The sequence below is a fragment of the Aristolochia californica genome, unplaced genomic scaffold, assembly GCF_029961685.1.
Source record: "Aristolochia californica isolate CCGP_79_NKW_82.1479 unplaced genomic scaffold, dmAriCali1.0.hap1 SCAF_4, whole genome shotgun sequence".
Taxonomy (NCBI): domain Eukaryota; kingdom Viridiplantae; phylum Streptophyta; class Magnoliopsida; order Piperales; family Aristolochiaceae; genus Aristolochia; species Aristolochia californica.
The window spans coordinates 36,229,036-36,253,090 of NW_027182103.1; the positions used below are offsets into that span (position 1 = coordinate 36,229,036).

A 24,055-nucleotide genomic window follows, 5' to 3' on the forward strand; every position below is an offset into this window, starting at 1 on the left:
CCATTACCCAACCTACTCTTAGTCAGATTTTGCACCCATCCTAGTAACTAGGGCAAACACAAGAAAACATAAACAAAACAAAAAAAACCATGTGGTAGATATTTATAACACCCAAATCTCCTTACCACTTGGCATGATCATTCCATGACACTTCAAATTTATTTAATAACAAGTAGCAACTAAAAACCCTGCAAATCTTATCTCAATAGAATAAATTGCAGCTTCATAAATCAAAAAATTAAACTAAATGCATAAATCAGAAATTAAACTAAATTAAACTAAAATTACACTAGCAACTTCAGAAAATATAACATTTAATGGCATAGGAATCCATAAACTAAAATACAAAAAAATTAATAAATGCAAAGATCAATTCAATCAAGTTTCAATTAAACTTTACAATAACTTTAATTTATCTGCAATTGATAGAAATTTCATTAACTAAAATCAGAAATTAAATAGTAAATTACACAAAAAATCAATACAGTAATTAAATACCTAAATTAAAATTAATATTAAAATCAATATTATAATTAAGCACAGTAATTAGATTCAGTTAACAAAAGCCCTAAAAAAACACCCTGCTAAATCGGCTTCTAAATTCAAATTCAGATTTGGAGGGTGAGTAGGGCTTCAATTTTGAGAGAGGGGGTAGCGAAAGGGTGAAATGATAGGGTATTAAGATAGGGGGCGCTGAGAGAAAATTATAGGGTTCGATTTTGAGAGAGGGGGCGGTTAGGAGATGAAATGATAGGCTTCGGTTTTGAGAAAGGGGCTGCAAGAGGAAGAACAGAGGGAAACAGAGAACAATAGTAAGAGATGTGGCTGAGACGAAGTCTGGGTTGAGAGGAAGAGAGAGCGGTTGAGAGGGGGGACATCGAGGGTGAGGGTGAAGCCGAGCGGTGGCAGCAAGGAGTAGTGGTAGTAGGGGAGAGTCAGTAGCTGGCACAACGAGAGGGCGAGAGGAGAGGAGAGGAGAAAGATCGAACGGGGAGAGAGAGAGAGAGAGAGAGAGAGAGAGAGAGAGAGAGAAAGCGAAAAAAATAAGAAGGCGATGAGGGCTTACGTGGTGCAAGATGACATGGCATGATGAGTGTTAATATTTAATGACATGGCATCTTACTTGGGTCCTGACGTGTCAGAATGGTGATGTGGCAGTCAATGTGTACATCAACTAACCGAGTGTTGATGACGTAGCGACACGTAATCAATCAAAGCCTATGAATCACCTTTGATTGTACACACGTACAGTTGATCGGTCAAAATTGGTTATTTTTCTAAAAAAGTTCGAAGTGTCGTCATTTATCTAATTAAGTTTTAAAAATTGGGTAAAAACCTAAAAGTCTCTAAAAAGCAGTTGGAAATTACTGTCGCTCGAGCCAATTTCCACCTGCTGAAACACACGACATTCCTGGAAGTTGTTGTCTCCGATTCTTTATCAATTTAATCTTGATACAAATCGAGCAAATAGAAGATAAGACTCCAACAATTCTTCCAAAAATAAAATAGCACCAATGAGACTAGTGTTGTATTCTGGATACTAGATGACCAGTAATAGCAGTAAGCCAAAGAGATCTCCTCGATAAACTTCCATAATAGCAATAAGTTACCATATGGTAACAAAATATGATCTGGCTGCTAAAACAACAATGAAAGTCATCCAAAATAGCAACCTTCCTTTATTGTGGGGTGCCAAAAATAATCTATCAAACAGAGCAAGTTCACCAGATTATGAGCAAGATTTCAGGTGAAGATTGCAAGGTTACAAGACTAGACGAACCAGTAACTTTCCAATAATCATGATGCCAGTAGAATGCCAAAATGTCCAGAATTCAATCAGCGAGGTAAACAAAAAAATTCTGCTGCTAAACAAGATACGATTTGGCTAGCATTGAAGAACCAATTCGAAAAAAAAAAATAGCAACTAGATATATGCCAACCAGAATATCAGAAGAACGGGTTGGGTATATGCCAACCAACGAGATAGATTGATGAAGTAACTGAAAACAGTTGTACAAGCATTCAACTATGGCAATGATACGAGGCTAGATGAAAGTAAAGAGCGATATCGGGTTGGATGAGAGTAGATATGTCTTTCATCCAAGATAACTACAACTTTTCGATGATGAGTATTAGAGGAATAATTCCACACAAGGCGAAGCATGGTGTTGTGGTGCTTGCTCGTCTCAAGGCTTACGAGGGTGTTCCTCCTTTGTATGAAAATATGAAGAGGATGGTTATCCTGACGCACTGAAGTGTTTGCTCGCGGCTAGGAGAATGCAAGACAACTAGAACTCATCAACTATGAAAATAAAAAAAATAAAAAATGATTAATATGAGAAAAAAATAATGGGTTTCTGAAATCCTAAAAACCATACTATAAAAATAAAATCAACATGGTATTAGAGCATTGATTTTCAGGACTCCATGGATTTAACTTGGGGAAAAAAGGGACCCATTGGGAGAAAATAGGAGAAAAAAGAGGTTCCCCTGAAACTCAATATATAGATTAATGTAACTATATTATTACAATTATGCCCCTAAAACTTGACCTAATTACATCAATGCCATCTCTATGTGATATCTCTTTATTTACCATCCTACCATCATTGTATGAGCCTGTGGGCCTTGGGCCCATCTTCGACATCTCTTAGATGTGTAGGCCTTCCTTGGTCTTATGGGTTGGGCCCATCTTCAACACACTTAGATATGCGGGTCTTCCTTGGTCGTGTGGGCTTGGGCCCATCTTTCAACACCTTTCATTGGTTAGTTGTTTGTGCTTTCATATTTTCTATTATAGTTGTCCTTGCTTTTAGATTTTTCTATTGAATATCAACATATATTTAGTTCTATGTGGCATTCTCTTCTCTGTTAGCTTTATGATTTCCTAATGTCTATGAAACTTTGTTAGAAACTCACATGCATGTCCATCTATCAATTGAAATGATAAATTAGTAAGCTATTTTCATTATAGTAAAAATATAAAACCAGCAACACATTTCACATTTCAATCATTACCAAGTTTATGAATCATTTCACATTTCACAATTCCCAATGTATTGAACAAACTCAAAGGATCCTATTTTACCTAATAGATGTATGAAGGAATTGCTAAGCGATAGTGGAGATCATACAAAACATGGACTCCTCATGATGATAAGATTATGCTTACTATCTTGTTAGAGGAGCAAAAGTGAAAGTGATAGATGACCTAGAGTGTTACAAGAATTCAAAGACAAAATAGGAAGATAAAAGATGAAATATAATGTTATCAATCCTAAAAAAATGAAAAAAAAGTAATATAGAAGAATTGTAGCATTGCTGTCATCAAGTGGGTGGGCCTGGGACCCTAAAAATAAATGAAAGGAAGTGCTTACACATGTTTGGGAAGAGTTTACCAAGTAATGTGTTATCTACTATGATTTACTGCATAATGGATTTTAGATCATATTTTTGTTAAATTTTATTTTTAAACTTTTTTTTATAGAAAAATAAAGATGCTAAGCACTTTAGTACCAAAGTTGTTTCAACTATGAACTCCTCTATACCGTAGTCAAAGAAAATTTAGCAATTGTAAGTTTTGATTTTATGGAAAGAGGTGAAAATGAAATAAATGAAGCTACAAAAGTTAGACATAATGAACAAAATGAAGGGCAAATAGGATATGACATTGTAATGGATTTAGGGGCAGAACAAACACCTAGATCAAGTGATGGAGGTGGCTCAACTAGTAGCCATAGACAAGTTCATCAAACTCCTTTGTTGAGTAAGCATAAACATCGAACTTGATAATGGGGGAGAGGGATGAAGCAATGGTGGATTGAACAACTTTCTACTGCACTTAAAAAATTAACAGAAGTTGGGAATACTTTTTAAGGTAAATAGATGGATTGATGTTATTAAAGAAATTCCTCATTTAGACACAAATTTTTGCCACTATTTTTTTTTCTCTTAAACATGTTTCACCTCAAGGACAAACAGTAGTTATACTCACGAAACAGGTCACATCCAAGATACATACCACTACATACAACAAGCTCGGTATCTAAGACGTTTTCTCACTCCCAACTTGAGAGAGAGTGTTTAAAGAGATCTCAAATGGCCATTAAGGTAAATACCTTTCCCACGTCAAAGAAATGGCAAAAGGTGTAAATAAATATCCTTCTTATAAGGATGACATAAGGCTGTAATTCTAGAAGATGATGTATGCCTATTTATATATTTTATTTTTGAAGGTTTATAACCTTAAGGGTAATATAGTCATTATAACCCCTTCATAAACTATAAATTGAGGCTTAAAGCAAATGGAAGATATTAAGTCTCCCATCTTTTCTCTCAATTTTGTCCTTACTCTTTTCTCTCAAACCCTCTCTTTTTCTTTTTATTGATTTTTTTTCTTATTCTTTCTCTTCTCTCTCACTCTCTAACAATGCGGAATTCATGTCATTCACCCTGCCGACCGCTCTCACGATAAACCGCGCGTCTTACACAAACTGAACCGGTTGGTTTGAATGCATCTCAACTTTCAGGACCCATCGTCAACGAGTCAGCGGTCTGTAGAGGTTAAAAAACCGGAGGTAATTCCGCAAAGAACCGTCGGCTATTCAACACGTGCGCGACCAGTAACCCGACAAGGAAAAAACTCCTCACAGGTGTCGTGTTGAAAAAGAATTCGTCACGACCATTTGTCATTCTTCGTCGCCCCTGCTTCGCATCGACCTTTTCTTTTCACTTCCGTAGCCCAACTGTCATGAAAAGAGGGGGAAAAAGAGACAAAAAGAAAAGCTAGAAACAATTACAGTTGTTTCGCATCTTCATATTCTTGAATCGAATTGTGCTTCGTCTATGGAAATCAGGCTTTAGGCTTCGTGATTGTATTTTTCTCTGTTGTCCGTTGAAACGATGAGCTCATGGAGAGAGAAAGTAGCAGACAAACTCTCCCGCATCCTCGCCGATTCCCCTTCATCTCCCTCACATGTGGCTAGGGATTCTCCGGTTGTTCGACCTGAATCTCAGGTACCTTTGCTTTGTTTTCCTTAAACCACAATTACAATTCTTTCAATGCACATTTTGTTTTCAGTTTATTCGCTGTTTTTTGTTTATTCTACCGAAGTGTCTGTTTGCTGTTTTTTATATATATTTTTTGTCATTGTTTTCTTCCATGTGACTAGCAATGATTGGATCCATTTGACTGTTTCTTGTGGCTCCAGGGGAGATCAGGAAGTTTGGTGGTTTAGTGATTATGTTTTAATTATTTCATTAGGAACTTATTAGCTAATGATGAATGAAGCGTTCGAAGTGAATATGAAACTTTACCCTGTGACGGAGCCACGATGTCCTTGAAGATTTATTGAGTTTTCGTTAAATAAAAAGCCCACATCTGAGTGAATAAGTCATCATTTTCTGTGCTTCACCTGGGTGCCACATGATTTACTTCTTGGTGTAATAATGAGCTGACCATAGCTGTGGATATCAAACATTGAAGCGCATTCCTTCCAAATATCCGCTGATGCTAGCTGGGCCTCCCTTTCTCTTGATCCCATTGATCTCTCGTATCATGCCGCTTCTACTTGGAGTCTTTTTTTATTTTGCAAAAAATGGCAAACATTTCCCCATTGTTTTGGAGTTTGGCTCATTCATTCTAAGCCAAGACGAATAGATGAGTTTTCCGCATCAAAATGTGATATATCAGCATTTCCACATATTTTTGCTTTACTAGGGAACAATGCTCTTTTTGAAATTGACCATCAGTGGAGATTTTTATTGAGGCCGTCTCACATTAAATGTTGCTTGAAGCCCCAAAGTTAGATGATTGAAAATTTCTTTAATATGCTCAAAGATATCACTTTCATTTTATAAAACCATCAATAAAAAAAAAAGTCTTTCATTGACAACAAAATTATTTTTTGGCAATTGGTTAACCAAGTCAGTATATGTTGCAGGTGGTTCCAAGATCAGATATTATTATTTGTTCAAACTAAAAGACAGGAACTTACTTTTTGAGCACCAGTTGTCCTAAGAAAACATGAAAAATAGTTTAAAATCACTCTTAATTCTTAAAACCCAGAAAAGAGGCCTGTCGTTGAAAAGGAAAACTGTTTATTGGCAAACCATTAGCCCAGCCTCTTGAAATAAAAATGGATGTCTAAGATGACAAATAATTATATTTTTACGCTGCCTCTCTTTCTGATCATCAGAATGCACTAAGAAAACATGAGAAATGGTTTGACTAGGAAGTTTAGAAGATGAGCAAGTCATTAGGTTATCATGAATTTTTTTATGTAAAGATAAGAGTGAAGCTCTGAGGTGTAAAAATTAACTTCTTAACAGGTAAAATAAACGTAGCAAAAGTGCAAAAGAGATTTTGCGATTGCTAAAATGAAATGTCATATTAAGGTCTGCTTTTGATTTAAGATGTCAATCGGTGACTGACATGGACAGCCAATGCATATGAGTGTTAGACAAAATTCAAAAAATTTTTATCAAAGGGAAAAAAATCGAAAGACAAGAAACAAATCTGCTTGAAACATAAAAGCAACTCCAAATGATGTGGTTTTTACTTAATGAATATCAACAGAAATAGAAGTTCCTAAGTGTTTGTGACTGTCTGCAAGCCTCAGTTGAAAGTAGGAAAAGTAGTTTGGATATGTTACAGTAGTCATTCCTGCTCTCATCAAATACAAGATATCCTTGAGTGGACCAATCTTTGCAAGTTTAGATCAGTTTTGAGTCATTGATCCTTCAGCTAGACTTATGTTGTTTGTTATTTTGTTTTATTTTATTTTAAGATTAGTGATGCCTATTTGGATTGAGTGTGTTGGTTTATTTTCTTTACTAACTTTATGAATTAAATTTATTTCTTCTTCTGATATCTGTATTGCCTTTTGTCTTACTACTGCTGTCATAAGTGGAAGCTTGAGTGTTTTCAGGGCTTGCCGTTGCCAACTGAGGAGTTAAATCAGCTTGAATCTTATTCTTTCTCATCACTGCTTTCGTCATTCATCTCGATAGGAAGCAATGACTATAAACTAAACAAATTAAGGTATTCAAGTGATACTGCACGTTCACCTATTCATTTGCTGCCAAATAAATGGAGAAGTCGAAAAAATTCTTCCAAAGAATTATGTTCAGAAGAAAGTCCAGAATTTGTGCATGAATATGAAACCTATCAGGTCCTGGGAATTGGTGATCAAGACCTAGATCCTGAGTCTGGAAGGGAGAGCAATGGTTCTGACAAATTTGAGGAAGCATTAAGTTCTCCAAGTTTAGCCAAGTGTATTCCTGATCTAACAGATGAGTCTTCATTCATATCACCTCATTTATATGAGTTTTTGCAGTCTTGCCTCCCTAATATAGTCAAGGGGTGCCAGTGGGTGTTGTTGTATAGGTAAGTGAGAGAGTTTTCATTTTCAGATACATTTTTAGTCTTATTTTTCTGATAGAGGTCCTGAATCCTGATTTATTGCTTCTCTGTTTGGATGAAGGGCAGTACGGCGAAACATGGTATATCACTCCGTACACTTCTACGCAGAAGTGCTACTCTTCCAGGACTTTGTTTGTTGGTGAGTCAGTTTTGTTTTAAGAGGCTTATTTTTGACAAGTTGTTTGCTTTTCTGAGAATCAAATTGTTATGTTGTTTTCGTTACTGGTTTATATTTCAGATTATAATTATGTTCACTAAAGATAATCTTGACTTAGAAATTGATATTCAAAATATTTTGTCTTTCTAGATAGTTGGGGATAGTGAAGGTGCTGTATTTGGTGGGCTTTTAGAGTGCCCTCTTCAACCTACAACCAAAAGAAAGTACCAAGTACGTCTTCCTTTTAATTTTTTTTGGTGCCATTTGCTAGATTGCAAGGTGCTATTAATGTACTTGACCCAGTTGTGATTTCATACCAATCCATTTTGTGTTTCAGGGAACAAACCAATCGTTTGTTTTTACGACAATATATGGTGCACCAAGGCTATTTAGAGCAACCGGTACTTGTTTAACTAATGCAATCTCTATTTTTCTCTGATATGCCAGTGACAAATTATGTCTCCAGTGTTATCTTGCATTTTAGTCAATCTGAAGTTAAATATTCGGCCAAAATAAAGTTTTATGAGAATGTATTTCCCAGAGGATAATTGAAAGACTACATATGCAAAATAAAACGGGAAGTTTCATTTATGTGCACGTCACTAAATTGTAGTTGGTGATTAAGTTAGCATGTCTTTTTTCATTAAAAAAAGAAGAAAAAGTTAGTGTGTTCTTTTCTCCTGAGTGAAGCATTAAATTTTTTATGCATCAGTGATGTCATGGTCTAAGATTCCTATTAGCAGTTATCGAAAGTAGTGCCAAATTCATCATTCATAATACATTGTAGACCAAAAAATGACTTAGGTTCTGTGTTTTTTTTTTCATTGGTTGAGATGAGATCAGGGACTTTCGATTTATTTATTAACAAAAAATATGGTTCTATGACTATTAAGTTTTACAAGTTAAAAATCCTGATTAGTTAGAAGTTGTCTATGTGTATTTATGAGTGTTATTTGTGTTTTTTTATCGAGAAATGGTTGAGTCTGAGTATTTGATAGTCTTTTGCATTATAATCGATTTTGTCTCTTTTATTCATTGTCAAGAACTCTCTTTTTGGTGAGACTCCTGCCCTGGAAGGTTTAACCATCCTCAGGGTGAAACTCTCCCCCCGCCCATGAATCGCAATTCACTACTACAAGCAACCTTTGGAACAGTGATACTGGTGTTCAGATGGGAGACACCATGTGGAATTGGTGTACTCTGTGTTTATATCAGGTCAGCTGGTTCTGGTTGAGATTATGAATGGGTTTTAAACTGCATTTAGTGCACCGTCAGGTGATATTGCCGTTCTTGCATCATAGATGGGCTTCTTGATAAATTGATTGGTTCTACTGCTTATTGAGCAGTTTTCTATGATTTACTTGCCTAGTTTTTTCTTGAGATTTGTGCCATCTACCCTTGTCCCATTGCCTATGTCACCTTAATCTAGGCTGATGTCAGCCCTAATTGAGGGTTGTTGGGGATTATTTTCTCTGAAGTTGAAGTTTATGTGTTGATTTGATTGGTTGAAGTGCACACATCATACTGTTACCCTAAGCCTATTTTTTTTAGGTGGGGCCACATCATTGATATATAAGAAGTTACTTGGGAAGTGATATTAGACTGATTTGTGATCCTATATGAATAATATCACTGATTCAAGTGTATATACCCCATCTAGAGAGGTTACTGGATTTGTGGGAAAGATACATTTGTTATTACTTCTGAGAGATTGACAAGATCAAATTATCTCAATTGTGCCCAATCAATCAGAATGTATTTGAAGGTCAAAAAGAAGATGATCCCCACTTCCTACGAATGATGATTGGGAAGCAGAGGATAGCCAAGTTTCTTGGATTGTCAATAGTATTGACTCTACACTAAGAAATCAAGTGATGAACTATGAAATTGCTAAGGCTATGTGGGTGTCTTTTAGAATCTTTGTATACTTAGGAGAGCAATCTATCTCAAGTGTATGAATTATATATAGAATTCTTTGGCCTGAAGACGGGAAACAAGACAGCTACAGAGTATTATAGTGCTTTTCTGGGCATTTGGCCAAAGATCAATATGTATAATCCGTTCACTACAAATGAACGTGAATTAATAAAACAATAGAATCAGCTACATGTAGTAAAGTTTCTTGATGGTTTGGGTGTTGAATTTGATGGAGTTAAAGCCTATGTTCTAGCCTAAGATGAAGAACTTACATTATCTACCACTTTTAATAGAATTTTAAGGGTTGAGAAAACAATTGTACCCAAAAGGAGTAAAGGTGTTAAGATAATGGAAGCAATTGCACTTAATACTTCTGATTTTGTTCTTGGTTTTGTAGACTCCTCTGGAGGCCGTACAAGTACCGGCATAGGTAGGGGTATGGATGGCTCAAATGGAGGTAGAGGTTGAGGTGATGTTAAACCTGAGAAGAAGTGTACTAATTGTGGGCGAACCAACCATTACTAAGATAAGTGTTGGGTTAAATTTGGCAAACCAGTATGGGCTAACTCTTCTATTCATCTCTAGTTGTTTAGGTTTGTATTCTATTTTTTTTTCTTTCCTGTTCCAGTAACGGTTGTTTTCTTGGCATTTGCACCTTCATACTGAACTTTTCTATTATGGTCCCAGATCCCACAATGCGATTCGCAGGGAATCAAGGTGTGCAATATCTTGCTTTGATATTGTTTTCAAGTTTTGCGTTTTTGTTACTTGGTTGTGTTTCTTCTGCATAGTTAAACTCTGAAAAATTATGGTCAACCCAAAAAAGTTGTACTTGGCCATATTTATTAAGTTCAACCATTATAGTCTCCCCTAGTTTTCAAAAGAAAAAGAAAAAAGTCATTTTCGAAGTATGAGTGTTGCATAGTTGCCTCCTTCCGGTTAAAGTTGTTTTCCTCTAGTATTTCTTTAGTTTATCATCTTGTATTTTTATCACTTCAGTGCAATGCCTAGACCCATTACCTAAAAAATATAAGAGCGTGCCCAACATCTAGCTTGAGTAAAGTCTTTTGTTCTCCACCCAAGAGGTGATTCGTGTTTGAGCTACCCTTAAAAAGTGGATAGTCTCTTTGTTGTGCCCCAAATTGGGTCGTTTTTCCGCCTTTAAAATTGAGTAGAGTGTGTTTGAGACTACGGCCATTTTTTATTGGTGTATGGAGTTTTGTCGTGCAACTAGGAGTGATTTTCTTCTCCCATATTGTGTTTTGTCTAAGCTAGGTCTCTATGTCCTTTTTACCTCCAGATTGAGAGGGAGAAGTAGAAGTAGGTATAAGCAAAAGGTATTTTGTTCCACATGTTGTCGTGATTTTTATGTGACGAAAATATTCAAGAAAGGGAAGCACAAAAGATGAAGTTTTCTCTTCTATGAAGAAAAAATTCAACAAAAGAAAATTGAAGACCAAAAATCATTTTCATTGCAAGTTGAAGTTATAAACTCCAATTTGAGGGGGGAGTGTTGAAGAGCAGGTATCGAAAAGTCTTACATTACTCTCACAATAAAGAAGTCTCACAGAGCTAGAATTAATATGGTGGAGTCTAAGAAGAGTTTCATGGAAGGAGGTCTCATAGAAAAGTCTCAGTTAAAGGTGTTTTAGTTATGTTAGTTTTCTATTTATGTTTAGTTGTTCAATTGCTCGAGGACTTTTAGTATTTAACTTTGGGTGTAACTGGGAGAAGGGTAGTTTAATTATAATTGAATTCTATTTGTTACCTCTATTATAAATAGAAGCTCATTGTACTCAAATTACATCAAGTCAGTGAATTTTTTTCTTTTCCAAAAATTCAACATGAACTTCTGTGACAAGTTGAGCTTTATGGATATATATCCTTCAACTTGAGGGGGAGTGTTGGAAAATCAGCCCAGGGGCATTTTGGTTATTTTATCTCACCAATAGATTTATATTTCAATGTTATCTTGTTTTGTATTTGTAATTATGTTTATGGTTCAAGTTTCATGTACATAGGATATGTAAAATGGGAGATATAAGGGATTAAGTACAGATGGGGGTTGTGCACGACCCTAATGCAGCTCAATCAAGAGCTTTTCCCATTCTTTTTTCTTTCTTTCTCATTCTCTCTTCATTTCCTTCTCAATCTTTAACTTTTTCACACTCCATTATGCAAAATTCAGGCTCCCTTTCTTGGCTTGAAATTCTCTAGTGCTTTATAATTACTTTAGTGTGTTATTTGAAAGCAAATACTTACTTGTGACCATTTAGATAAGAAGTATACACATTGGAAATCTTATCTGATGAAGAAGTGGAAAAAACTGCTTGGCATTTGAACATTAGCTGCCTATCCGGTTTTTCTATCTGGTCTATATGATTATTAACAGAGTTGGAAGGAAGCTTTGTATGCTCAACTCCTGTGATTATTAACAGTGATATGCAGTGCTTTTCGTGGCCATTATCTGAAGTAGGGCAATTCTTGTGGAAAGCTTCCCTGTTGTATTTGGAAATAAAGGAACTTGCAGACTTACTTGGAGGAAGTTACTAGTCAAAACACTAGTCACAGTCCTTTAGACCAGTACTGACGAAGAGCATAGGACCTTTGCCAGTGAATGAGAATGAGGCTTTCGAAGTTAGTTGCCTATTGAATCAAACTCTGATGGGGGCTCTACTATGAACCCCTGACGTGCTGGTTGTGGGTAGATGATCTATAATCTCAAAGGTTTGTGATGTAATGACATATTTTGGACCAATAGGCTTTGCTGATTCTGCTGAAACTGAGCTCTCTATCTACTGCAAGGACATGAGATTTTTTATTTTTACCTACCCAATCATATTAGTTGGATGAAAACGTGAGAAATAGACCGGTGGAGGCTTCACCTAATACTTAAAAAAAGAAGTTTGTGAGTGTTATTTCTCTCTTGGTGTTTCTGTTCACATGAAGCGGACTATATTGCTGGCCAAGTATGATATCTTGTATCAACATCATATTGTTGTTGACAAACCTTACTCGTTAATTCTAGCTGAACTTTATTTTTCTTTGTTCTGTTCTCGTTGTTTATGTGTATTCCCTCTCTGTGGCCTTGTCTTTAATAAAAATCTGAAGACACTAGAATTAAAATAATAGAAGACGAATGTTAAGACGGAGGTAAAGTTATTAAAATAGTACATGCAATGCTTAACAATTTCTTTGTCGATTTTTATAATAAGTGTCTTGGTTTTGTTTGATGTAGGTGCCAATAGATACTACTATCTTTGCCTGAATGACTTGCTGGCACTCGGTGGCGGTGGTAATTTTGCGCTGTGCTTGGATGGGGACCTGTAAGATTTTTGTTCTTTTTGTCTTGACATTCACTTTATAATCCTAGAAAATGAATATCTACTCATTCTCACTCTCTCCTGGAAAGGTTACGGGGAACAAGTCAGCCAAGTGAGACCTTCGGGAATTTGTGTCTGGCTCATAATCCGGAGTTTGAATTGAGAAAAGTTGAGGTACGTGTAGCGAATCAATGGCTTTGGCTTGTTGGGTGGGTCTTATTTTGTTTCAATTTATAAGCAATACTGCCTTTTATGTCATTTGGAATGTTATATCTGTGAGCTTATTGATGCAGTTGTGGGGCTTTGCACATTCTTCTCGTTACCTTGCGTAGTTGAAAGTGACATAAGAAGCAGAGGTATCTTAGATATTGTATCCATTTTCAATTTTTTTTATTGTTAGTGTGACCTCAAGATTTTTTTTTTTTTTTTCATTAAGATAAAAAAAAAAAGCTCTGATGATCATATGGTGTGGAAACCGTCTAGGTCATCTCACAGCCTCTTTAATCTTGTATCCATTTTATTCGAGAATGGCTAACGAAGCATAACAAAGAGGTTACATAAATTTCGATAAATCCAACATCATTTTGGTATGCTGCAAATGAACAATCTAATATCCATTACTCTTACTGTTTTACTTGTGGCGATAAAATGAAGATAGTAGTGACAAAGCTTTCAATTATTAACTTGATTGCACTGGAGGCATTGCAAGGAATTGAGCAATATAGGCCGTCATTCAGACTTTTGAAGTGATTTTTTTTTTGTTTTTTTTTTTTTTTGCTAAGATTTAGAAAAAATAGGACCCAGATATTGAAAATCTCTGAAAAACCTTTTACCAATTTTTTTTGCAAAAGCAATTCGAATACTGAACTTTGTTCAAATATTTTTCCTTCACTGCCCCTTCTGTTGTAACTTTGAATAGTCTTAGATGGGTATCACCAAAATCATTCTGAATGAGGATCTTGAGAATAATATTTACCCTTTTTTTATTTATAAAAATAGAATGTGTAAATGTGTATATTTCCTAATGAGTTTTTTTTTTAATGTCATATTCAATTCAGGCTTACACAAAATTCTTCGTGATTCTGTTGCTACAAGCCTATATAATGGGTTTCCTTAAAAAAAAAAACATGTTAAATAGTAAACAATATTAAATATAATATAAACAATATTTGAAGATAATAAAAGAGTAAAATTGCACGTCTCCTTCGTTACACCTTACAAAACAATACAAAACAGAAACATGGAACATTGAGGATCTTCACCGCTTGATAAAATAAAAAAGATCCTCTCTTCCTAAATATGAGGAGCGGATAGCAATAGGAAACGTTATTGTCAGCGTTGAGTGGACAAAGAAAACTCTTTTGAATGTTTACAGGATGCATCGGAAGTTTGGAAGAGAAGTCATTCGGTTTCTAAGCAAATAGAGATAAAGAGCAATCTTCCAGAAGAAGCTCGAATTGGATTTGAATATCAATAGGTCTCCGAAGTAACGGCATCAGAGATACTGTTTACAAACTTGGTTTTAACCAAAAAAAAAAAAAAAATTGCAGACGCCACACGATTCCGGAATTTCTGTTTCACTATCCCGGATTTTCTCTCGATGAGTACTATCAAGATTCAAATTGAAGCTCTATTTTTACACCAGTGTACAATCTCTCTCTCTCTGACTACTTTTGTTTTACTGTTCGTCCCGTTCTTCCGGTTATTGAGGTGGATCAAATTGCTCATCTCGCTGTTGGCTCCGTGTTCGGTATTCTGTTCTCCCATAAAAACCTGCTGCTTCTTTATACGAACTTACGAAGTGAAGACTGTTTGCTGGGACTGCTCTGCTACTACTGCTCTTCTCTGGTCAGTTTCGAATCTTTATTTTCTTTTCAATCTTTACTTCTGCTCCGTTTGATAACTACCTAATTCTTTTGTGAAATTCTTTTGTGAACAACAAGAAAAACAAACGGTTTAGTCATAGATCGAACAGTTCATCTGTCTGTAGATTGCACTAAGGCCTCCGTTTTCAAGTTCGTGATGGCAGTTTTTGCTTGCTTCTTTCTTTTATTTATTTTTTGTTTTTTTTATCAAGTCCCGATTCTTTTTATTTGACGTCATGGCAGTGACAGATTGCTTCTTTCATTCATTTTATTTTTGTTTTCTGATGTTTTGATCATCTCCCGGCCGGTATTTGACGTGATGGTGATCATTCCCAATTCTTTTTTATTTGACGTGATGGCATTGACATCCATGTTGCTTGATTCTTTCTTTTATTTTATTTTTGTTTTCTGATGTTTCGATCATCTCCTTCCTGATTCTTTTTTAATTTTTTGTTTTAGGTCGACGTAGTCCGGTAATTTTTTTATATTATCCATATTTCTAGCTTTCTGTTTGGATATCTTTTTTGTTTTTATATTGATATACTCTTTTGTTACATCATGCTTAATTTTAGCATGATAAGTCAACAAAAATATATTAATTTCTATTAATTATTTTTTCTGAATAATTTTATAAATCGTGTGTTGGGCACATGTTTTGTTTGATTTGTTTTCATAAAGAATCAATAACAATTTTACATGTTTAGCTACAGAGAAAGATAAATGGCGAATACTGTAGGAGATCGTCAAATTGTTGAAGATCGTACTGATGTCGATGTAGAACAAGCTGTAGGGACAAAAAAAGTGGAGAAAAGATTGAGTTTTCTTGATCTTTACAAAGTCAGACCCATAAAACCCAGAAAGGTATGTTTCGGAACTCATTTCTTTAAACTACCGCTATATCTAATAATGAAGTCAATCTTATGTCTAATATTGTTGTGTGTTGTATAGGATTATCCTATAAGCGAGACACTATTGTTGGCCTATCAGTCTCTTGGAATAGTCTATGGAGATCTTGGAACTTCACCTCTCTATACTTTCCCTGCTGTTAGACTACCAAACCCTAGAGAGGATGATATACTTGGGATATTGAGCATCATATTATGGTCATTAACACTAATTTGTGTTGTAAAATATGTTTGCATTGTCTTACGTGCAGATGACCATGGTGAAGGTAAGTGCATTTTTTCTCAATGTCGTTTTGTTCTACTACTATTTCTATCATCATTATGATCACCTTTAAATGCAGTTTATCTTTTTGTTTAGGTGGTACATTTGCAATCTATTCTTTGCTGTCTCGACACTTAAATCTACGAAATAATAAGATTTCACAAACTTCTAGGCTTGATTCAGATGCAAATTTGAGATACTACAGTAGTAGTGTCTTCCAGACAAAGGCAAAGAAGTTGCTCGAGGAAAGTAAAACAGCACAATCTGTGCTAACCTTTATAGTCTTACTTGGTATTTGCATGGTCATTGGGGATGGAGCTCTAACTCCTGCAATTTCAGGTATTTGAATTTCTCCCATTTGAAGTGTTTGTTTTGTATCAATCAATTATATATAAAATAGTTAGTTTGCCCTAACAACATGAACTTTGCTTCAATGAGCAGTTCTTTCTGCTGTTCAAGGAATTCAATTAAGAACTACCAAGATCCACCAAGGTGAAAAATCTTAACTGATCGACAACTAAATCTTTTTTTTTTAAATTAAATTCAACCAACTAAATATTTTATTTTTGTAGGTCATGTGGTGATCATGTCCGTTATAATTCTGCTATTTGTCTTTCTCTTCCAAAGAATGGGAACAACTAAAGTTAGCTTTACATTTTCACCCATCATGTTCACTTGGCTTTTATGTACTGCTGGTATCGGTGTATTCAACATCATCAAACACTACCCTGCTATCCTAAAGGCCGTATCACCGCATTATATTGTCAAGCTATTTCTTAAAGATCCCAAAACAGCTTGGAAACTTCTCGGCTCAACTGCGTTGTGTTTAACAGGTAACTAGTCATATGTCTCATGATTATTATTGTTTCTCATCTTATTGTTGCAATTATCGTGACCTTATAGCATTTTGTATAATCATAAAAACAGGAGCTGAAGCTATGTTTGCCGATCTGGGTCACTTCAACAAACGATCAATTCAGGTTATAAAACATTTATTTCTATTTGATCAATGATGTTGTAAATACAACTTAGATATATAATTTTGTTGTTGTTGTAGTTGTTTTGAGTGATTAATTTTGGATGTAGGTGGCCTTTATAGGATTTGTATATCCTGCTCTAGTGCTCACTTACTCTGGGGAAGCGGCTTACTTAATAAAGAACCCACAAGATATGAGCACAGCATTTTATAGTGCTGTGCCGAAGCCAATTTTTTGGCCAGTTTTTATCATAGCTACTCTTGCTGCTGTGGTCGGTAGTCAATGTTTAATATCAGCAAGTTTTTCTATCATAAAACAGGCAATGGCACTAGGTTGCTTCCCTCGAGTAACCATGATACATACTTCTGATAAATATGAGGGACAAGTATACTCACCTGAAGTCAACTACTTTGTCATGGTTATATGCCTTTTGATAGTAATTTGCTTCAAAGGAGGTGCAGAGATCGGAAATGCCTATGGTGCTGCCGTGATTTTAGTGATGCTTATAACCACATGGTTGATGCTTGTGGTAATGATTGCTATATGGGATACACATTTTCTGCTCATTTTACTTTTCCTAGGGGTATTTTTTATGGTGGAAGGAGCATATATGACATCTTTGTTGAACAAGATTCCACAGGGGGCATGGGTTCCTTTTGCTATTTCTTTCTTCGTCTTGTTCATCATCTACTCATGGAGGTATGGCCGACGAAAAAAGAGTGAGTATGAAGCAAAAAGAAAGTTGAGCCTTGATGAGCTCACAGAATTGATCTCACAGACAGGTGATCAAGCAACTAGAGTTCCAGGGATTTGTTTCTTTTGCACGGACCTTGTGAATGGTGTCCCACCAATCATTAGGCACTATGTACAACTCCTTGGCTCCCTTCGACAAGTCATGGTCATTGTGACAGTAAGGACTCTTCCAGTTAAATCAGTTCTTCCTACGGAGCGCTTCTTAGTAGCAAGGTTGGGTCCTAAGGGTGTTTACAGGTGTTTGGTGCAATATGGATACAAAGATGAACCTAATATGGAAGGGGAGGATTTTGTGCAAGTTGTGGTGGAGCTACTCAAAGAAGTAGAGATGGAGAGGGCCGAGGAGATAGCAGTGATCGAGTCGGCCTTGAATAATGGTGGGGTGATGTTCGTGATGGGTAGAACTATTCTCAAGTGCAAGGAGACAAATAGTTGGTTGTGTCGTTTTGCCATCGATTGTCTTTATAGGTTTCTCCAGAAGAATTGCAGGCCTACGATGGCTTCTTTGAGAGTGCCTCCTAGCAAGATGCTACAAGTTGGAATGCTCTATGAGATTTAGATGCAATGAATGCCTCCAACCAAGCTACAAATTAGGTTGTTTTAATGCAACATGATATTTAAAGATCAAATAATTTAATTTATTTTAGGATCTTGCTAATCATTTACTTTTTGAAAGTCTTAAATAGAACATTAAGAAATACTAAAATTAATTATCATCATTATTATTTCCTTGCTTTTTATTTATTTATTTATATTGAACAATGAACATAGAGGAGGAGGCAACCATCCTTTTTGACCCTTTTTATGTTGTTTTTGTTTGGAACGATTAATGATCAGGTAACGATTAAGCTATGGGCAAAAAAATAAAAATAAAAATAAAAATAAAAATAAAAATAAATAGTGTATTACATCTTACATAATGTGGACGCCAGTTGGTTTTGATTGGGTTTCTAAACATTTAATCTAACTTTGCACATCAACCTCTAACTTTGACCTTAGCTTTAACGCATCATGCTTCCCTTTTCTATGACCATATTCTCGCCCAAAAACCAAACCCTGACCCTAAACCCGATCCTAAAAATAAAGATGTCTTGACCATACCCCATTTCCTTTTTTCTTTTTCCTTTTGACTTTGTTCTTGCCTCATCTGGTCAATGTCAGGTTTTCTAAAACCCAACCATGGCCGCAATCCTGAACCCCTGACCCATGTAGAAAAGCTCCAATAAAAAATTGAAAAACCAACCCCAACCCCCTCTTTCTCTTTTCCCTCAACCCAATCCCAATCAAACCCAATCTAAAAAACCTGAGTTAGAAAACCAACCCAACCCCTATCCCAAATTGTTTTCCTTTCCATTGGCCCCTCGCCCCATCCAATCAGGATTAGTTTTTCAAAAACCCTACATCTAATATAATACGTCTGTTGGCTTCGTATTCGGTATTCTGTTCTTCGGGTTGGGAGACGAAACCCATAAAAACACTTTTGTATTGAAGACTGTTTGCTGCGACTGTTCTACGACTCCTGCTCTTCTCTGGTCAGTTTCAAATCTCTGTTTTCTTCAATCTTTGCTTCTGCTCCGTTGGATAGTTTCAAGGCCTCCGTTCTCAAGGACGTGATGGCAGTGATGCTTGCTTCTTTTATTTTATTTTATTTTTGTTTTCTGATGTTTTGATCATGTCCCGTTTCTTTTTATTTGACGTGATGGCAGTGACGTACCATTGCTTGCTTCTTTCTTTTATTTTATTTTTGTTTTCTGATGTCTTCATCATCTCTCGGTATTTGACGTGATGGCATTGAAATTCCTTTGCTTGAATCAGTCTTTTCTTTTATTTTTGTTTTCTGATGTTTTGATCATATCCCGATTCTTTTTATTTGACGTGATGGCAGTGATATATACCTTTTGCTTGCTTATTTCTTTTATTCTATTTTATTTTTCTGATGTTTTGATCATTCCCGATTCTTTTTATTTGACGTTTGACATACCTTTAGCTTGATGTTTTGATCATCTCCTTCCTGATTCTTTTTTATTTTTTTGTTTTAGGTCGACGTAATTTTTTTGTGGGGTAATTTCTTTATATGCTTTCTGTTTGGATATCTTTTCCAGTTTCGTGGAGTATTCTTTTTTGTTTTTATATCGATATACTCTATTGTTACATCATGCTTAATTTCTTATTAGCATGATAAGTCAATAAAAATCTATTAATTTCTATTAATTATTTTTTTCTGAATAATTTTATAAATCCTTTGTTGGGCACATATTTTGTTTGATTTGTTTTCAAAAGGAATTAATGACAATTTTAAATGTTTAGTTGCAAAGAAAGATAAATGGAGAATATAGTAGAAGATCGTCAAATTGTTGAAGATCATACTGATGTCGATGTAGAACAAGCTATAGGGACAAAAAAAGTGGAGAAAAGGTTGAGTTTTCTTGATCTTTACAAAGTCAAACCCGTAAAACCTAGAATGGTATGTTTCGAAAACTCGTTTCTTTAAACTTGACGCTATGTCTAATCATGAAGTCAATCTTATGTCTAATAATGTTGTCTTCTCCTTTAATAGATGTTAGTATGTTCTGTAGGATTATCCTGTAAGCGAGACGGTATTGTTGGCCTATCAGTCTCTTGGAGTAGTCTATGGAGATCTTGGAACTTCACCTCTCTATACTTTCCCTGCAATCAAACTACCAAACCCAAGAGAGGATGATATACTTGGGATACTTAGCATCATATTATGGTCATTGACACTAATTTGTGTTGTAAAATATGTTTGCATTGTCTTACGAGCAGATGATCATGGTGAAGGTAAATGCATCTTTTCTATAAGTCATTTTTGTTCTACTATTATTTCTATCATCATTGTGATCACCTTTAAATGCAATTTATCTTTTTGTTTAGGTGGTACATTTGCAATCTATTCTTTGCTGTCTCGACACTTAAATCTGCGAAATAATAAGATTTCACAAACCTCTAGGCTTGATTCAGATGCAAATTTGAGATATTACAGTAGTAGTGTCTTCCAGACAAAGACAAAGAAGTTGCTTGAGGAAAGTAAAACAGCACAGTCTGTGCTAACTTTTATAGTCTTACTTGGTATTTGTATGGTCATTGGGGATGGAGCTCTAACTCCTGCAATTTCAGGTATTTGAATTTCTCCCTTTTGAAGTGTTTGTTTTGTATCAATTATATATAAATCAGTTAATTTGCCCTAACAACATGAACTTTGCTTCAATGAGCAGTTCTTTCTGCTGTTCAAGGAATTCAATTAAGAACTCCCAAGATCCACCAAGGTGAAAAATATAATTGATCGATAGTTAAATCCTTTTTTTAAAATTAAATTCAACGAACTTAATGTTTTTTTTTGTAGGTCACGTGGTGATCATGTCAGTTATAATTCTGCTATTTGTCTTTCTCTTCCAAAGAATGGGAACAACTAAAGTTAGCTTTACATTTTCACCCATCATGTTCACTTGGCTTTTATGTACTGCTGGTATCGGTGTGTTCAACATCATCAAACATTACCCTGCTATTCTAAAGGCCGTATCACCACATTATATTGTCAAGTTATTTCTTAAAGATCCCAAGACAGCATGGAAACTTCTCGGCTCAACTGCATTGTGTTTGACAGGTAACTAGTCATATATATCTCATGCTTATCATTGTTTCTCATCTTTTTGTTGCAATTATCCTAATCTTGATAGCCTTTTGTATAATCATAAAAACAGGAGCGGAAGCTATGTTTGCCGACCTAGGTCACTTCAACAAACGATCGATTCAGGTTATAAAACAACTATTTCTATTTGATTAATGATATTGTAAATACAACTTGGATATATATTTTTGTTGTTGTTGTTGTTGTTGTTTTGAGTGATTAATTTTGGATGCAGGTGGCCTTTATAGGGTTTGTTTATCCAGCTCTAGTACTCACTTACTCTGGGGAAGCAGCTTACTTGATAAAGAACCCACAAGATATGAGCACAACATTTTATAGTGCCGTGCCGAGGCCAGTGTTCTGGCCAGTTTTTGTCATAGCTACTCTTGCTGCTGTGGTCGGTAGTCAATGTTTAATATCAGCAAGTTTTTCTATCATAAAGCAGGCAATGGCACTGGGTTGCTTCCCTCGAGTAACCATGATACATACTTCTGATAAATATGAGGGACAAGTATACTCACCTGAAGTCAACTACTTTGTCATGGTTTTATGCCTTTTGATAGTAATTTGCTTCAAAGGAGGTGCAGAGATCGGAAATGCCTATGGGGCTGCCGTGATTTTAGTGATGCTTATAACCACATGGTTGATGCTTGTGGTAATGCTTGCTATCTGGGATACACATTTTCTGCTCATTTTACTTTTCCTAGGGGTCTTTTTGATGGTGGAAGGAGCATATATGACATCTTTGTTGAATAAGATTCCACAGGGGGCATGGGTTCCTTTTGTTATTTCTTTCTTCGTCTTGTTCATCATCTACTCGTGGAGGTATGGACGACGAAAAAAGAGTGAGTATGAAGCAGAAAGAAAGTTGAGCCTAGATGAGCTCACAAAATTGATCTCACAGACAGGTGATCAAGCAACTAGAGTTCCAGGGATTTGTTTCTTTTGCACAGACCTTGTGAATGGTGTCCCACCAATCATTAGGCACTATGTACAACTCGTTGGCTCCCTTCGACAAGTCATGGTAATTGTGACAGTAAGGACTCTTCCAGTTAAATCAGTTCTTCCTACGGAACGCTGCTTAGTAGCAAGGTTGGGTCCAAAGGGTGTTTATAGGTGTTTGGTGCAATATGGATACAAAGATGAACCTAATATGGAAGGGGAGGATTTTGTGCAAGCAGTGGTGGAGCTACTCAAAGAAGTAGAGATGGAGAGACCTGAGGAGGTAGCAGTGATCAAGTCGGCCATGAATAGTGGTGGGGTGATGTTTGTGATGGGTAGAACCATTCTCAAGTGCAAGGAGACAAATAGTTGGTTGTGTCGTTTTGCCATTGATTGTCTTTATAGGTTTCTCCAGAAGAACTGTAGGCCTACAATGGCTTCTTTGAGAGTGCCTCCTAGCAAGATGCTACAAGTTGGAATGCTCTATGAGATTTAGATACTCTGTGAGATGATTTTTGATTTTTTTGGCAACGTGATACCTACTGTAATAGATTATCGGTTAATTTAATTTGTTGTAGGATCATACTAATCATTTAATTTTTAAAAGTCTTAAGTAGAATGTTAGGAAATACTAAAATTCGTTATCATCATTATTGTTTCCTTGTTATTTATTTAATTATTTATATTGAACAATGAACTTAGAGGAGGAAGTAACCATTTGAGCTTTTATCTCCTTCTTTACCCTTTTTATGTGGTTTTTGTTTGGAATGATTAATGATCAGGTAACGATCAAGCTATGGGCAAAAAAATAAAAATAAATAGTGTATTGCATCTTATATAACGTGGAAACCAGTTGGTTTTGATTGGGTTTCTAAACATATAATCAAACTCTGAACATCAACCTCTAACGTTTACCTTAGTTGAAACCCTCATCCCATTTCCCTTTTCCTCGACCCAGTCCTTTGTCAAGAGGTTGGCTTGGCCAATACAACCTAAAAGACTAGTCGGTTAAGTGCGGAAAGCCATCTCTCACAATAGTGGACGGAACCACTCTGACACCCACCCCGCCCATTCTCTACCGCCTCTCACGGGATTTGAACGCGGGACGTGGCATGCCCCAAAACTCCCAATGTCAAGAAGTTGGCCAATACAACCTAAACGACTAGTCGGTTAAGTGCGGAAAGCCACCGCTCACAAGAGTGGACGGAACCACTCTGACATCCTCACCTTTAGCTCACCATTTTTCACTTTTCTATGACCCTATTTTCACCCAAAAACCAAACCTTGATCATAAAGTTGACCTTTAAACCCGATCCTAAAAAAACAAGAGTTAGAAATCTAATCTTGACCATACCCCATTCCCTTTTTCCCTTGATTATGTTCTTGTGTCATCTGGTCAATGTTAGGTTTTCTAAAACCCAACTTTGGCCCCAACCCTGAACCCCGACCCATGTAGAAAAACTCCAATCAAAAATTGAAAAACCAACCCCAACTCCTTTCTCTTTTCCATCAACCCGATCTAAAGTTAGAAATCCAACCCCCACTTGCCCAATTCCTTTTCCCTTGACATTGTTCTTGCCCAAAACCCATTCCCAATCAAACTCAACCTTTAAACCCAACCTAAAAAACCTAAGTTAAAAAACCAACCCATCCCCTATCCTGAATTGTTTTCCTTTCCCCTGGCCTCTCACCCCATCCAATCAGGATAAGTTTTTCAAAAACCCTACATCCGAACCTCAGCCCTTCCCCAAAAAATAGGTAAAAAATAAATACAAGAAAGGAATTAAAAAAATAAAATAAAATAAAAAATTAAATATGAGATAAAATTAATACGTAAAAGGAATGATCAGTTATAGATAAAATTAGTAAACTAATTAAATTAATA

General features: G+C 35.8%; 3 protein-coding genes across 8 annotated transcripts; all 3 read left to right on the forward strand.

Annotated features, from left to right (window-relative positions):
* The first annotated feature begins 4,721 nt into the window (after positions 1 to 4,721).
* LOC137962928 (uncharacterized) lies at positions 4,722 to 13,402 on the forward strand. Of its 3 annotated transcripts, none has more exons than XM_068810065.1 (8): positions 4,722 to 5,016; positions 6,909 to 7,387; positions 7,490 to 7,562; positions 7,731 to 7,811; positions 7,918 to 7,981; positions 12,736 to 12,823; positions 12,910 to 12,994; positions 13,114 to 13,402. In XM_068810065.1, the coding sequence occupies exons 1-8, from the start codon at positions 4,903 to 4,905 to the stop codon at positions 13,150 to 13,152; spliced, it is 1,023 nt and encodes a 340-aa protein (XP_068666166.1). In that variant the 5' UTR covers positions 4,722 to 4,902; the 3' UTR covers positions 13,153 to 13,402. The 3 variants fall into 3 exon arrangements, 2 of the variants coding, with proteins under 2 accessions (XP_068666166.1, XP_068666167.1); XM_068810066.1 differs by having other exon boundaries at positions 6,930 to 7,387; XR_011115185.1 differs by lacking the exons at positions 12,910 to 12,994; positions 13,114 to 13,402 and adding an exon at positions 9,895 to 10,214 and having other exon boundaries at positions 12,736 to 12,819.
* A 982-nt stretch (positions 13,403 to 14,384) lies between these two features.
* LOC137963777 (potassium transporter 26-like) lies at positions 14,385 to 18,178 on the forward strand. 4 transcript variants are annotated; one of them, XM_068810979.1, is made up of 9 exons: positions 14,403 to 14,466; positions 14,628 to 14,668; positions 15,390 to 15,546; positions 15,634 to 15,856; positions 15,949 to 16,191; positions 16,294 to 16,344; positions 16,425 to 16,685; positions 16,780 to 16,832; positions 16,939 to 18,178. In XM_068810979.1, exons 3-9 carry the CDS (start codon positions 15,406 to 15,408, stop codon positions 18,139 to 18,141), a joined length of 2,175 nt encoding a protein of 724 aa, XP_068667080.1. In that variant the 5' UTR covers positions 14,403 to 14,466; positions 14,628 to 14,668; positions 15,390 to 15,405; the 3' UTR covers positions 18,142 to 18,178. The 4 variants fall into 4 exon arrangements, with proteins under 4 accessions (XP_068667078.1, XP_068667077.1, XP_068667080.1 ...); XM_068810978.1 differs by having other exon boundaries at positions 14,441 to 14,466; positions 14,623 to 14,668; positions 15,396 to 15,546; XM_068810977.1 differs by having other exon boundaries at positions 14,385 to 14,668.
* Positions 18,179 to 19,905: 1,727 nt separating this feature from the next.
* On the forward strand, positions 19,906 to 22,666 carry LOC137963296 (potassium transporter 26-like). The gene is made up of 6 exons (XM_068810434.1): positions 19,906 to 20,046; positions 20,159 to 20,717; positions 20,816 to 20,866; positions 20,944 to 21,204; positions 21,302 to 21,354; positions 21,464 to 22,666. Exons 1-6 carry the CDS (start codon positions 19,906 to 19,908, stop codon positions 22,664 to 22,666), a joined length of 2,268 nt encoding a protein of 755 aa, XP_068666535.1.
* Positions 22,667 to 24,055: the final 1,389 nt, after the last annotated feature.

Excerpts from the sequence above, each read along its gene's own strand:
- LOC137963296 (XM_068810434.1), top strand. The coding sequence starts at position 19,906 with ATGGAGAATATAGTAGAAGATCGTCAAATTGTTGAAGATCATACTGAT. Across the intron at positions 20,718-20,815 it reads TCTAACTCCTGCAATTTCAG|TTCTTTCTGCTGTTCAAGGA; the intron begins GTATTTGAATTT and ends TTCAATGAGCAG. Across the intron at positions 21,355-21,463 it reads TCAACAAACGATCGATTCAG|GTGGCCTTTATAGGGTTTGT; the intron begins GTTATAAAACAA and ends TTTTGGATGCAG.
- LOC137963777 (XM_068810977.1), top strand. The coding sequence starts at position 15,406 with ATGGCGAATACTGTAGGAGATCGTCAAATTGTTGAAGATCGTACTGAT. Across the intron at positions 16,686-16,779 it reads AACTGCGTTGTGTTTAACAG|GAGCTGAAGCTATGTTTGCC; the intron begins GTAACTAGTCAT and ends TCATAAAAACAG. Across the intron at positions 16,833-16,938 it reads TCAACAAACGATCAATTCAG|GTGGCCTTTATAGGATTTGT; the intron begins GTTATAAAACAT and ends TTTTGGATGTAG.
- LOC137962928 (XM_068810065.1), top strand. The coding sequence starts at position 4,903 with ATGAGCTCATGGAGAGAGAAAGTAGCAGACAAACTCTCCCGCATCCTC. Across the intron at positions 5,017-6,908 it reads TTGTTCGACCTGAATCTCAG|TGGAAGCTTGAGTGTTTTCA; the intron begins GTACCTTTGCTT and ends TGCTGTCATAAG. Across the intron at positions 12,995-13,113 it reads TTGAATTGAGAAAAGTTGAG|TTGTGGGGCTTTGCACATTC; the intron begins GTACGTGTAGCG and ends TTATTGATGCAG.